General features: G+C 47.2%; 3 protein-coding genes across 3 annotated transcripts in view; 2 read left to right on the top strand and 1 right to left on the bottom strand.

Annotated features, from left to right (window-relative positions):
* The window catches only part of atp6ap1la (ATPase H+ transporting accessory protein 1 like a), a gene marked incomplete at both ends in the record, with an annotated part of 7,134 nt that extends 923 nt beyond the window's left edge, over positions 1-6,211 (top strand). Inside the window, 4 exons of the mRNA XM_083668556.1 lie at positions 3,954-4,201; positions 4,470-4,520; positions 5,054-5,297; positions 5,972-6,211. Of these exons, the coding sequence (XP_083524682.1) occupies positions 3,954-4,201; positions 4,470-4,520; positions 5,054-5,297; positions 5,972-6,211 (783 nt within the window). The remainder of the gene's footprint in view (positions 1-3,953; positions 4,202-4,469; positions 4,521-5,053; positions 5,298-5,971) is intronic.
* A 1,787-nt stretch (positions 6,212-7,998) lies between these two features.
* Positions 7,999-12,502, top strand: pde12 (phosphodiesterase 12). Its single transcript, XM_083668322.1, has 3 exons — positions 7,999-9,515; positions 10,679-10,757; positions 11,288-12,502. The coding sequence occupies exons 1-3, from the start codon at positions 8,289-8,291 to the stop codon at positions 11,737-11,739; spliced, it is 1,758 nt and encodes a 585-aa protein (XP_083524448.1). The 5' UTR covers positions 7,999-8,288; the 3' UTR covers positions 11,740-12,502.
* LOC310803515 (ADP-ribosylation factor 4-like) lies at positions 12,475-14,513 on the bottom strand. The gene is made up of 6 exons (XM_083668323.1): positions 14,380-14,513; positions 14,057-14,137; positions 13,712-13,821; positions 13,102-13,173; positions 12,788-12,910; positions 12,475-12,600 (listed from the first exon to the last, which is right to left on the bottom strand). The coding sequence occupies exons 1-6, from the start codon at positions 14,444-14,446 to the stop codon at positions 12,514-12,516; spliced, it is 540 nt and encodes a 179-aa protein (XP_083524449.1). The 5' UTR covers positions 14,447-14,513; the 3' UTR covers positions 12,475-12,513.
* Between the last annotated feature and the right edge of the window lie 167 nt (positions 14,514-14,680).

Raw genomic sequence — 14,680 nt, 5'->3', positions numbered from 1 at the left:
ATTAGACATACAGGTAGATATGTGTGTATTAGACATACAGGTAGATATGTGTGTATTAGACATACAGGTAGATATGTGTGTATTAGACATACAGGTAGATATGTGTGTATTGGATGCACAGATAAATATCAACCAATGAATCGACCAATCAAATGTATTTGTATAGCGCTTTTTACAGAGATAATTGTCTCAAAGTGCTTTACAACAAGAACAATACAAACACTATAAATAATAAATACAATACAAACAATATGAACTAACACCAAACCGTACACCCCCAAAAAGCAAGCCAGGGAAAACTCCCCAGAGGGGAGAAAAACATAGGGCACAGTGGATACATCTGCATTGGATGCACATGTGTGTGTGTATTAGACATACAGGTGGATGTGTGTGGGTGTATTGGATTAAGTGAGAGTAGACTAGTGGCTCACCCGTTGCCCTGAGAGAGCTCCAGGGCCCTCAGCTCAAGTCTATCCCTGCCCTGTAGCCTCTCTCTCCAGCCTGGGCAGACAGCCTGGCAGCCTCCTCCGGCTCCCTGGAGCTCCGGGAAGTGAGGAGTGACCTGAGCAGCAGCTTAATCCCACCCAGACATAATCAGGTTTAAAGATCTCTCCCAAAGCCCATCTTCTAGGGCATTATGGCACTGATTAGATGTTTAAACACTTAGTCAGAGGATAATCTCCCTCCGCGTTGAGAGAAACACAATGAGACAGAATTAGAGCATATTAAACAATCAGAGAAAGTGTTTGCGTTCATGTTTCTGCTTGTCCTCTGATAACCCCACCTCACAAAAGAACACGTTGTTTCACGTTTGCCCTGCTTCCTCTTGTCTATGCTATGCATGGACTGGATCAAACCAGATGGTTTGTGGTGGATTTGCTCTGATATCCTATATGACAGAGGCAGCCTATCAGGGTCTCTGCCTCTACTGCTATGTACAGATCTATTAATCTTTTAAGAGAGATTTAGATTAACTCTGTCTGTACTTACCTCATATCTCCAAAATAATATTCTGAACTAATCTTTTCTTTCTTTTTTTCCTGTTTTCAGTTTAGATGGACCCCCATCCCAAGCTGTCAGGGCCAACAATGGTAAGTTATTTGACCTTGTTATCTATTATCGATTATAAATCAATATATATATATATATGCAGCACCAGGAGCAAGGAAACAATTACTTGATTTAATACATGATGGACCGTTTACTAGAATACAACCAGGGGAGGCTGGTGGAGGTAGAAATCGGAGGACGGGTTCATTGTAATGCATGGAAGGAAATGAGGAATGGTAACAAACGTGCGTACTCATTCCGTTCCATGCGTTACAATGAGCCGGTCCTCTGATTTCTACCTCCACCAGCCTCCCCTGATTTATACAGCATCTCTCTGCCTGTCTACAGGTGGAGGGGCCCAGAGCCACAGAGCGTCCAGTGGGGAGAATGAACTGCTTGACGTTGAGCACCCTCTCAGAAGAGTACTACAGGTAGTGTGTACTACAATGCCCCCCCCCCCTCAGAAGAGAAGGACAGGTAGTGGTGGAAATGGGCCGGAACGGAATGTGGAGCAGATCCCATCTCAAGGCAGTTAAACACGCTTAAGTGTTTCCCCCAAAGATTTCGAATCACGAGATCAGCATCATTCTCCCATCTAAAGATCAAACGGTGTCCAAGGCTCCAAGCGCTGGGTTTTCCGTTGGTTGCCTCTTAAACAGCAGTTTATGGATCAGTGGAACTTAAGTGAGCTGTCACGCTGACTGACATGATGTTATTATTATCCTATAGGCCTTTAATATATTAATATATATTTATATATATATATATATAAAAATATCACAAATGTCAATCTGTAAACGAACTGCATTTTCGCTGTCTCTAGTCATTTGTAATAGGTTATTCCATCGGTATTTCTGCCGTTCTATTTCGATCCTGTCAAGCGGATCATGTCACATATTCGGCTACAAAATAAAACACTTTAATAGGTGTCATCACCGCTGTAGCCTTGGACAGTTTTTCAAAGAGTCATGCTTGTGCTGTTTGTCTGAACTGCGTGTAATGGAAAGCTGTGCCTTCAAGCGGGACGGCGAGAGATTGCTTCTAAACAGAGTCTATATGATCAATGTGGGAAAAGTCTGTAAATATTGATTACGTTACTAACAATTCCATGAATCTCTGGCAAGACTCGTTAGAATACCAGTGTGTAAAATGCATTGGAATGAATACTTTGATTAATGGAAAAAGGTTTTATTTCTGTCATTAGATGATGATATTTCATGGGGGCTTAATCTTTTAACCTCGTGTTCTGTGATAAACTCTAGAACATAGTTTTGTGGTGGTGTAAAGTACGCATGGATAGATAAAAACTCACGGAACACTTTATTAGGAACACCTGTTAAGTTAGGAGACTGCTCTGTAGTCTGGGTGGTGAGAGATGTCAGTTGAGAACCGTGCATGATGCAATCATGTCATCATGGACCAGAATCTCAAAGGAATGTTTCTGACATCTTGTGGAGTCAATGCCACGAAGAATTGAGGCTGTTTTGAGAGCAAAGGGAGGCCCTACCCAGTATTAGTACAGTGTTCTAATAAAGGGAGGCCCTACCCAGTATTAGTATAGTGTTCTAATAAAGGGAGGCCCTACCCAGTATTAGTATAGTGTTCCTAATAAAGGGAGGCCCTACCCAGTATTAGTATAGTGTTCTAATAAAGGGAGGCCCTACCCAGTATTAGTATAGTGTTCCTAATAAAGGGAGGCCCTACCCAGTATTAGTATAGTGTTCTAATAAAGGGAGGCCCTACCCAGTATTAGTATAGTGTTCCTAATAAAGGGAGGCCCTACCCAGTATTAGTATAGTGTTCCTAATAAAGGGAGGCCCTACCCAGTATTAGTATAGTGTTCTAATAAAGGGAGGCCCTACCCAGTATTAGTATAGTGTTCCTAATAAAGGGAGGCCCTACCCAGTATTAGTATAGTGTTATAATTGTGCTCGGTGAGTGTAGATACTATTCATTCATTTACAGTACAGTTTGTGACAGTTGACCTGTTTTAAAATTAAGACATCAAGATCCATTCCGCTTCCATAGACACAAAGCCGACGGACTTAAACATGCCAACCATGGTTATCAGCTGATCAAAATACTGTAAAATCTATATTTTATTATGTAAAAGTATTCAATAGATTTTGAAGTTAGTTTTTTTCTGTACAGAGACTTTGGTGATTTTGAGGTTGTTTTGGTGAAATATATGTTAGAAATGATGTTGCCAACCACATATATGATGCTCCAGAATACAGCATTTACAGTAGCTGTTGAATGACCCTAGTGGGGTTCACCAGAGTACAGTAGCTGTTGAATGACCCTAGTGGGGTTCACCAGAGTACAGTAGCTGTTGAATGACCCTAGTGGGGTTCACCAGAGCCTTCTGGACATTTCCACCACTGACTACAGGTCTTGTGTCCTATCGTTCTGCCCCCTCGTGTCCTACAGGTACAGGTGTATACAAATATTTATAGGAATCCAATGTGACCTTGTCTATGAGAATGGTCATTATTACCCAACCAGATGAGCCAAATCCCAGACAGACGGCCTAGTCTTACTGAGACTAAAACTAGAAATCGTCTAGAAAAAATGATAAGAAGATTATCTGATTCCTAAAGTGCAGCAGTCTGCCCTTACAGAATGTTTTATTATTGATGAACGCTCGGCCCCCAAAATGAAATTAAAATACAATCCGTAATACTACTGTACTAAAGATGACCCTGTAATCTCTCTCCCCCCCCCTCTCTCTCTCCCCCCCCCTCTCTCTCTCCCCCCCCTCTCTCTCTCCCCCCCTCTCTTTGTCTGTCTCTCCCCTCCCCCCCCCTCTGTCTCTATCTGTGTCTGTCTGGCTCTCTCTCTCTCTCCTCCCTCCCTTTCTCTTTCACCCCATCCCTTCATCACCCCCCCCCCCCCCCCCCCAGCCATACAGATGGGAGCTGCACTCGCCCCACCGGACCAGAAGGAGGCTCCTCCAGACGTCCACCTCCAGCTCCCTGCCCTACTCCCCCCTGAACGTGGCCTACAACGGCAAGCCCTGCATCCTCTTCCGGGCCAGGAAGCTGGCCCTCCGGTACCGGAACAGCACCCTGGTGGACCTCACAGAGAAGGCCTTCGGACCCGACGCCCCCGTGGACACCAAAGGCTCGGTGTGCAGCAAGGACAAAGCCACGTGAGTGTGATTATGAACTATACACATCGGGGGGGGGGGAGGCTGGCGGAGGCTGGCGGAGGTAGGAATCAGAGGATCCTGGCCCTGACACCTCTCCTCCACTCCTCTCCCCCTCCTCCACGCATTACAGTGAGCCCGTCCTCCGATTTCTACCTCCACCAGCCTCCCCTGGGGTACAGTTATGACCTGTACTGTGTTATGAAACAGTATCAGCCTCAGTATGAGTAGAGCGTCATATTCCTGTCTAATGTCCCTGTTTCTCCACCAGGCTTATTCTGCGTTTTGGAGATGTGGAGGATTTGAGAGGACTGGCCATAAGGTTTGCTTGTTCCTTCACTCTCAGTGTGAATACTGTAATGTGAATAATGAACATAGTACAACTACATTATTGACAACCACAGAGATGGCTGTTACATGTTCTACATTTACATAAATAAAATAAGACCAAACTGATATTTTTATCTTGTGTGCTTTACACTGCTCTCTCTCCCCCTCCCTCTCTCTCTCTCTCTCTCTCTCTCCCCCCTCTCTCCCTCCCTCCCTCTCTCTCTCCCTCCCTACCCACCCCACCACCCCTCTCTCTCTCTCTCTCTCCCTCTCTCTCTCTCCTCCCCTCTCTCTCCCTCCCTCCCTACCTCCCCTCTCTCTCCCTTCCTCCCTCCCTCTCTCCCTCCCTTCCCCCCCTCTCTCTCCCTCCCCTTCCCCTCCTCTCCCTCCCTTCCCCCCCCCTCTCTCTCTCCCTCCCTCCCCTTCCCCTCCCTCTCCCTCTCTCCCTCTCTCTCTCCCTCCCCCCTCTGTCTCTTCCTCCCTCCCCTTCCCCTCCCTCTCTCCCTCTCTCTCTCACCGTGACAGGTTACAGATGTCCAACACGTTCTATGAGTCGGCCGGTCAGAACTGGTTTGCCCTGGACAGCGTCCACATCCACTACAACTCCACCCAGGAGGCCAGCTTCAACGCCAGCGAGGTCTACGCCCCCGCCACCTACTCCTACCACTGCCAGCACGTCAGCAGCCTGCAGAAGTACGACACGCTGCTCCTCCCCAGCTCCAACACCGACAGCTCCGTCAACTGGCACATCACATTCACAGACTTCCAGGTTGGCGTCTAACTGGCACTTAATGATAATACAGTGCGTTGGGATGTGGATCACTAACGTTGTTAGAACACCAAGGATCATTTTACAGTTGGACCTTAAAGGCTTGTGTCCCAGACTCCTAATAAGATCACTTCTAGATTGGCCGTAATGTGTGTCTGTTAAATCGCCCCCTATTGCTACACATTAGTGATAATTATACTGTGCAATAGAACAGTACATTATATAGATATTAGTGGAGGTTTATGGAGGTAGAAATCGGAGGACGGGCTCATTGAAATGCATGGAATGGAATTAGGAAAAGTATCAAACATGCGTTTGATACCATTCCTCATTCCATTCCTATGCATTACAGTGAGCCCGTCCTCCGATTTCTACCTCCACCAGCCTCCCCTGATAGAAACTGACACGAATACAACAGTATTAAACCCTTTGTATCTCTCCTGGACTCCAGCCTCTCAGGTCTGCAGCTCTGTGGGGCGCTTGGTGGCGTAGCACACTAATGCGCTTACCACGTAATCGCAAGGTTCCTGGTTCAATTCCGACCCTCGACCTGTCTTGCATGTCATCCCTCCTCTCTCTCTCCCATCCCTCCTGTCAGTCTCTACTGTCTCTATCCCAATAAAGCAGAAATGCCCTAAAAACATATTTAAAAAAATCTCTTCCTCCTCTCACAGATCCAAGCGTTCAACGTCCTGTCCACCAAGTTTGCGTCAGCCAGCGACTGCGCCACCTTCTTCACGCCGGCCATCCTGATGGGCCTCATCACCTCCTTGATCCTGCTGCTGGTGCTGGCCTACGCCCTCCACATGGTCATCCACCTCAAGCACATTGACCACTACGACGAGAACAAGACCACCGTCTACTTCCCCCGCAGCTCGGAGGCCGCAGAGTGCACCGAGAAGAACAGCTTATAGGAGACCAGGGGGAGGCTGGCCAGAGGTAGGAATCGGAGGACAGGGGGGCTCGTTGTGATGCGTGGGATGGAATGAGGAATGGTGTCGATCAAACACGTGTGTGATTCATTCTGTTCCATGTATTACAATGAGCCCCCGTCCTCCGATTTCTACCTCCAGCAGCCTCCACTTTAGGATACCCGCTTTGTGTCCCAATATGTTCTACGCTTTGTACTTCCCTGAAGTGTGGGCTTGTGTACTTCCCCCCCAAATGGATTTTAAAGCACAGGATTGGTGTAAGCATTGGCTCCTACAGCAATCCCTGTTAATGAAATCCATGTATGAGTGCATAAGTACATACTTCAGGGAGAAGGGTAGAGGGTTGGGACGCACCCCGACCCCCAGACCTCTGCAGAAAGAGGAAGACTGCTTATGGACCTGTAGACCTCTGAGAAGGACCGTGTGTGTGTGTGTGTGTGTGTGTGTGTGTGTGTGTGTGTGTGTGTGTGTGTGTGTGTGTGTGTGTGTGTGTGTGGTGGGGGGGGGGGGGGGGGCTCGGATGGAACCCCATCCCTCCATCAGAATAACTGTACACTGAAGAATCACCCTCCCATATAAACGGGAGGAAGCTTCCTGGAACTGGACTGGACCGGTTAACATTCAGATTCAGAACATCTTTACTGGACCGGTTAACATTCAGATTCAGAACATCTTTACTGGACTGGGCAACATTCACACTGGCATCACTGAGGCCGAACAGTGATCGCTCAAACAGAGGAGAACAATCCCGTTGATTTTTCGTTTCTCGTGGATGAAGAGACAACTTTCGGCAGACACTGATCAGGAGACATTAGCCTTTTACCGTTTATCGGGCATTTGCAAATAATGACAAATAAATAAATGACGAAATTCAAACTGATATAAGCACAAACATCTATGTATGGAATTCCTTGACAGTAATATAAATGCTGGTATAGATTTGTGAAAGAAGTTTCATTTGAGTAGATGTATACTGTCCCTATACAGTATACAGTATGTCTATATACTTTTATGTCATTAATTGATTATACTCAAGTAGACATTTAACTTGTTACCTTATGAAGTTTCAGGATGGAGTTTTTCAGAACTTGTGTTTATGATATTTTGTGAAAATGATACCGTTTGTGAATTCTGATTTTTGTACATTTTTATTTTGAGTTTCTGATTTATCTAATGTGTATTCGTACAATGTCGGCCTTGGACAACATGAACAGATCAGTTCATCAGCTAAATGAATTTACAAGAACAACACCACATCAGCAGAACTTGTTGTGTAGGGACATACATCCAGCATGCCAGTGGGTAGAAATGACATCTGCATACAACAATACTCTGGTGGGTAGAGTAATGTTTCTAGGTACCTATTGTTATGTACTTTTCATTTATCTATAGGCAATGTGTTTGGAAAAATAAACCCAAGTTGGCTCAAACCTGTCCATTGATTTCTATATGAAAGAAAGACTCTCTCACACACACACACACACACACACACACACACACACACACACACACACACACACACACACACACACACACACACACACACCAATTGTATTAAGGAATATCAGACAATGCAATGTTCAAATGTGTATATCTATAAGCAGTAAGTAGCGTAAGACAGAGCAGATAGAGGGGTGGATGTACAGTAGATGCTGTCCTTCCCTGTCTGTCCAGAGGGGGGCGGGTGAGGCACCCAGGGCTGTTTGCCCGTCGCCAAATCACCCGGAAAAGGAAGAAGTCTGCTGTCACAAACCCAAACAGGACGTCGCCGGGATGGACGGACAGTCGTCGTCAACTATCAACAAATTAAACCAGCTAACTCAGCAAATACACAATTAATATACTATTGACAGTAGCCGACTGTTTGAGTAAACTCGATATCTTCCTGAATTCATTTAAGGGGTATGGTCGGGTAGGGTGGCGTTTGCGTTTGCGTTAAACCCACGTTGCCATTGTAAGAGATAGCTGCTAGCCTGACAGTGACAGTTCAGGACCGGTCCGTCCGTCCGTCCTTCCTTCCCTCCTTCCTTCCCTCCCTCCCTCATGCTCTCTCGGCCTTATGTTCAACTATTTGACAACCGCCGCAAGATCATTCTCACGATACCTCGTGTCCGCCTCCCCGAGGACTATCAACAGTAACATAATCTGTCGGTTTTACGGGAAAATGGACCGAGCAGTGGTGAGGTGTGTGCCGTGTGAATCTAAACTCACGATCTCGTTTGTCCTTGAAGGCAGCCACAAACACATGCTGAGGGACCAGACAGAGGAGCTGGGCAAGGCTCTGGCGCGGATCGCCAACAGTATTATCAAGGGCCAGGGCAAAGCGAAGAAGTCCAAGAAAAACAAACCGCAGGCCACGGAAGTCACCGAACCCGCCTCCGTGGTGAGGCTGTACTACAACGGCGACTTTGTGGCCGAGGATGCGACCAACTCGGACGCCTGGCTGGACGGGGCCGTGCTACACGTGGGAGACAGTAAATACACGGTCGAGCGGAACCCTCCGACCTTCACCACCGCGGAGCTGCCCGCATCCCTGCTGGCCGGCTTCCCCGTCTGCCCGAGGCTGGAGGTTGAATTCGGGGACTTGAAGGACTGTCTGTTTACATGGTACAAGGAGGGAGCCCCGGATGCAGCAGGCGAGGTGAACTGGGTAGAGTCGGGGATCGAACGTGTCTTTGTCCCGTCTAATCTGGACATCGGCTTGAGGCTGAAACTGAGATGCACACCCGCGGACGGAGACAGATGTGGAGCGTTCAAGGAGCTAGTCACGACAGGGACAGTGGAGGCAGGACCGGGGACGTGCACGTTTGACAACCGGCATATGTACACCATCAAGGGGACTGACGATTCCACGACCAGGGTAGTGTCCTACAACATTCTGGCTGACATTTACGCCCAAACAGATCTGTCCAAAACGGTCCTCTACCCGTATTGCGCCCCCTACGCTCTGGAACTTGACTACCGACAAAGTCTTATCAAGAAAGAACTCTCTGGTTACAATGCGGATATCATCTGTCTCCAGGAGGTGGACAAGGCGGTGTTCACGGACAGCCTCTGCCCCGCCCTCGACGCCTACGGCATGGACGGAGTGTTCAGGATCAAGGAGAAGCAGCATGAAGGCTTGGCCACGTATTTCAGGAGGTCCAAATTGAAGCTGCTCAGTCAACATGACGTCATGCTGAGTGAAGCGTTGCAGTCGGACCCGATCCACGCTGAGCTGCTGGAGAAGGTGTCCACCAATCCCACGCTGAAGGGGAAGGTGGTGCAAAGATCTACCACCCTACAGGTACCAGGACAGGGACAGTGTCTTATATGATCTACCACCCTACAGGTACCAGGACAGGGAGAGTGTCTTATATGGTACCAGGACAGGGACAGCGTCTTATATGGTACCAGGACAGGGACAGTGTCTTATATGGTACCAGGACAGGGACAGTGTCTTATATGGTACCAGGACAGGGAGAGTGTCTTATATGGTACCAGGACAGGGACAGCGTCTTATATGGTACCAGGACAGGGACAGCGTCTTATATGGTACCAGGACGGGGACAGTGTCTTATATGGTACCAGGACAGGGACAGTGTCTTATATGGTACCGGTGACACTTAAAAAAAAATTAAGTCAATCATGTGAGATTAAAAGAAAATGCCAGTGGTTTCACAAACATCATAGGCCTTCTAGCAAGGTGACTGTACAGATCTGCTTTATAAGATGATGGAGCAGTACAGGCCTAACCCTGACCCTGACCCTGGCACTAGGAGACAACTCACCATGTTAACATGATACCGTACTAGCAGAGCCCTGCTGGTTCTGGAGAGGTGCTGTGTGTGTTTGGGCTTCAACACCCGACTAGAACCAACAGCACTGGTTCAGATGGTCCCAGTCTTTATGATGAGGATAAACCACATCAGTGTGTTAGAGCTGGGATGGGAGAAAAGTCTGCATACACTGCAGCTCTCCAGGACCAGGATTGAAGAACCCTGGTTGTTGAGTTGTGTGTGTGTGTGTGTGTGTGTGTGTGTGTGTGTGTGTGTGTGTGTGTGTGTGTGTGTGTGTGTGTGTGTGTGTGTGTGTGTGTGTGTGTGTGTGTGTGTGTGTGATAGTGTCTGACTGAAATGTCTCACAGTGCCACCTTGCCTGTGTTGCACCAGCACCGTATCTTGTCAGGGGAGGCTGGTGGAGGTAGAAATCGGAGGACGGGGCTCATTGTAATGCATGGAATGAGGAATGGTATCAAGCACGTGTTCCTTATTCCGTTCCATGCATTATAATGAGCCCATCCTCCAATTTCTGCCTCCCCTGTCTGACATACATCTAAATAACCCCAGTGTAACACGTGTTTGATACCATTCCTCATTCCATTCCATGCATTACAATGAGGCCGTCCTCCAGTTTCTGCCTCCACCAGCCTCCCCTGTTTGAGTGTGTAACTGTGTCCTTCCCCTCCAGGTGACTGTGCTCCAGTACCTGAACGACGCCTCCAGGAAGATCTGTGTTGCCAACACTCACCTCTACTGGCACCCCAAAGGTACTGCACCTGCTGATCCTGAGTCACAGTGGTTCTTTTTCAGCAGTTCTCTAGTTGTTCAAACTAAGGAAGACACATATGCACTACAACATGTTTGAGCCCAGAGATAGATAGATAGATAGGCTATTATTTTATTGTCTTTCTAGAGGGTACAGTAATTGTTATTGCAGCCCATTCTAGTGTACACCAACATTGACAACAACAACAACAGAAAACCGAACACATACAGGAAATAAACAGCCGTGGTTGTCTTGGAAACTAGTGTATTTATTTTTAAATCAGTTTGAGTGGATTCGGGGCACACAATTCCCATTCTCATTATCGACAATTATCAAATTCATCATCTTCATAATCATCGACACTGCCAACACCATGAGAATCAACATGCCGTGATTGTGGGTCGGTCTGTTCCACAGGTGTGATTGTGTGTGTGTGTCTGTTCCACAGGTGTGATTGTGTGTGTGTCTGTTCCACAGGTGTGATTGTGTTGGTCTGTTCCACAGGTGTGATTGTGTTGGTCTGTTCCACAGGTGGCAATGTGCGTCTGATCCAGATGGCCGTGGCGCTGAGACACCTGAAGCAGGTGACCTCCGAGGTGTCCCCCGACGGCCCCCCGCCGCCCCTCCTCTTCTCGGGAGACTTCAACAGCATCCCCTCCTCCGGCCTGTTCCACCTGGTCAGCCAGGGGGCGCTGTCCGACTCCCACCCCGACTGGGGCTCCAGCGGCCCTGAGGAGCTCTGCCCCATGGAGGTGGTCAACCCCTTCCAGCTGGAGAGCGCCTGCGGGGAACCGGCCTATACCAACTACGTGGGGGGGTTCCACGGTTGCCTGGACTACATCTTCATGGACCCCCGCGTGCTGCAGGTGGACCAGGTCATCCCTCTGCCCAGCCACCAGGAGATCACCACCTGCCAGGCCCTGCCCAGCGTGTCCCACCCCTCCGACCACATCGCCCTGGTCTGTGACCTGAGGTGGAAGTGATGGCCTGTGGCCCGAAAGACTGACTGACTACCTGGTGAACTAATAAAGCTTGCCCTACCTGACCCTAACCTTAACCCTGACCCTAACCCTTGTCATTGTAAATAAAGTGTGATTTGGTGGAATCGGATCATAAATAAACAATGTTTTACGTTGGAGAGAAAGAAATGGCCTCACCTTCTCCAGCACACTGATGGACAATGCTGTTCTTCATGGAGAAGAGGTGATGCAGTCCTCTGTGATTCATTTACCTGAGTAAAGTCAAGCCTTGCTGAGAATGAGAACATCTGACTGAAAACACCTGTTTGTGTTGCTTTATTGGTTTACACACTTTTTTCAACAACTTAAGACAATACAGATATATAGAATATAAAACACAGAACTATATGACATAAAATACAGATGACCTGTCAGGTGGGGTGGTGAGAGGAAGGACATCGATATAGTACAGTGGGGACATAATTAATTACTTTTTACAAAAAGATGCATATTTTTATCAGAGCTTGAATGAAACTACATCAATGAGAGGTCTGTTTCAATATCCATGTTCATGGACCGAGCCGGTCTGTTTTAGTTTGATGAACATCAACCTTGAACACACTACAGGAAGGTGTCACCATGTCATGATTAAAGTGCAACGTAGTTCACCCATGACCCCAAATGTCAGTCCACCACAACAGTAACGGACAGCCCCTGTGTTACACTCCATGAAGTCAGGCTGATGTCAGAGTTGCCTCTGTTACAAGTTCTCCTCATACTTCAGCCAATGGAAGCAGCTCAGCCCCTGGAGAGCTGCTCTGTCAGCCAATCCAAGCCCTCCACCAGGCCACTGGCCCGGGTAGCACACGTAGCCTGGACAAACCACTGTGGAGAGAGGAGACACCATGTTAGTCAGAAGAATATAACAGCACTGTGTGAAATGCAAATACAGAACTTGATAAAGGGACATATCCTCTATCCATACCCAACATGACTTCACATCCTCTTTTTAGAAGGTCAAATAGAGAGAAAACAACAACAACAACAAAAACAACATTCAGGCCATGCTTACGGGCGTGCTGACGCCTCGCAGGCCGAGCTGGTCAGTGATGTCACAGACGGACATGGCGTTGGGCAGGTCCTGTTTGTTGGCCAACACCAGCAGAGCAACACCCCTCAGCTCATCCGCCTCCAGCTGGGGAAGACGAGGAAAGAGAGATGAATGAGGAACTCATTTGAACGTTGAGATACCTTCTCTTCCTGAAGACAACAGTGTCACATGGCAGGTGGAGAAAGCAACGGATGTGTAAAAGTATGGAGGGATGAATAAAACGAGGGATGGAAGGGTGGATCAGATGAATGATTCAGAATGAGAGGAGAACATACCACGTTCTCAAGCTCCTCTCTGGCTTCCTTAATACGCTGAGGGTCATTGCTGTCCACCACAAATATCACACCCTGCATGACGAACACCATGAACACAGACATGACATGAGATAACTTTAAAACTTGATTAGGGCAGGGTAGGTTAAGGTAGGTCAGGGTAGGTTAGGGTAGGTCAGGGTAGGTTAGGGTAGGTTAGGGCCAGTGGGGGCTGGTGGAGGCAGAAATCGGCGGACAGGCTCATTGTAATGTATGGAACTCAATGAAGAATGGTATCAAACATGTGTGTACTAAATGATTCAGTTTTTAAAAAGAAATCTCACACACACACACATTGCATGCACTCAAATCTTGAATTGATATAATCCAGGAGAAATCAAAGCTTATTTGTCAGGTGGACATGCTTTCAAATGTAAACACACCAGTTCAACATTCCTCATTCTATTCCATACATCACAATGAGCCCGTCCTCTGATTTCTCCCTCCCCCAGCCTCCTGTGGTCAGGGCAGCCTTGTAGCCAAAGAGGCTCTATTCTGGAAGTAGAGATCTTCACCTTGTAGCCAAAGAGGCTCTATTCTGGAAGATCTTCTCCTCATATCCATTGTGAGTTACCTGAGTGTTGACATAGTAGTGTTTCCACAGGGGTCTGATGACACTCTGACCTCCCACGTCCCAAACAGTGAAGCTGATGTTCTTGTATTCAACTGTCTCCACATTAAACCCTGTAGAGAAACAAAGGGACTTGAGTGAGCTGTGTAGTTCCTCCGTAGGCTACTGTATGCACTGCTTAACCACACATTCAACTGGGAAACAGCAACATGGCAATGTACAATATAAGTATGTAGCTTAAACATATATTTTCATATTCTAATGTGCATGATCTTTTACATGAAAGAAGAAACACAAACATGAAATATTTCATATTAACATTTCAGAAGGTGTATACAGGATACCTACCAAGAGTGGGAATTGTTGTGACAACTTCTCCAAGTTTCAGTTTGTACAGGATTGTGGTCTTTCCTGCGGCATCTAAACCCACTAGAGAGCAGAGGTGGAACAACACCGACTGTAACCATGTACAGTGTTTATGACTGTAAGCATGTACAGTGTTTATGACTGTAAGCATGTATTGCTGCAATACCATGGTCATAACTACATAATTTACTATACATACGAAACATAACCATGATACACAAAGGGAATTAATATTAGAAATCTACAGTCAATTCTGATATTTTAATTCAGATACATCATTTATAGCGCACAGGTAGGCTACTCACCCATCAGAATTCTCACCGGTTTCTTCCCGACAAAACGAGAGAAAAGACTCGAAAATATGACGCCCATCTTCAGTCTCAAAAATATTTCTTCTTACTTCTGAAAAATCTAAAAAGACGCCTTTCTAGCACTTCAGATGTCACAGCAGGGTAGGTCGCAGCATACAGTAAACTTTTACCCATTGTTGTTGTCCTTTTATATGTGTAGTTAGACAACAGACACCTCCCAGGGACACGCCGGGCTGCTCCGTCACCCCGGGACACGCAGACGGAGACGGAGACGGTGACACCGGGAACCCTCTCT

This window comes from Argentina silus (genome assembly GCF_951799395.1).
Source record: "Argentina silus genome assembly, chromosome: 4".
Taxonomy (NCBI): domain Eukaryota; kingdom Metazoa; phylum Chordata; class Actinopteri; order Argentiniformes; family Argentinidae; genus Argentina; species Argentina silus.
The sequence above is the reverse complement of the archived record's forward strand: the minus strand, read 5'-3'. Positions and strand labels throughout refer to the sequence as shown.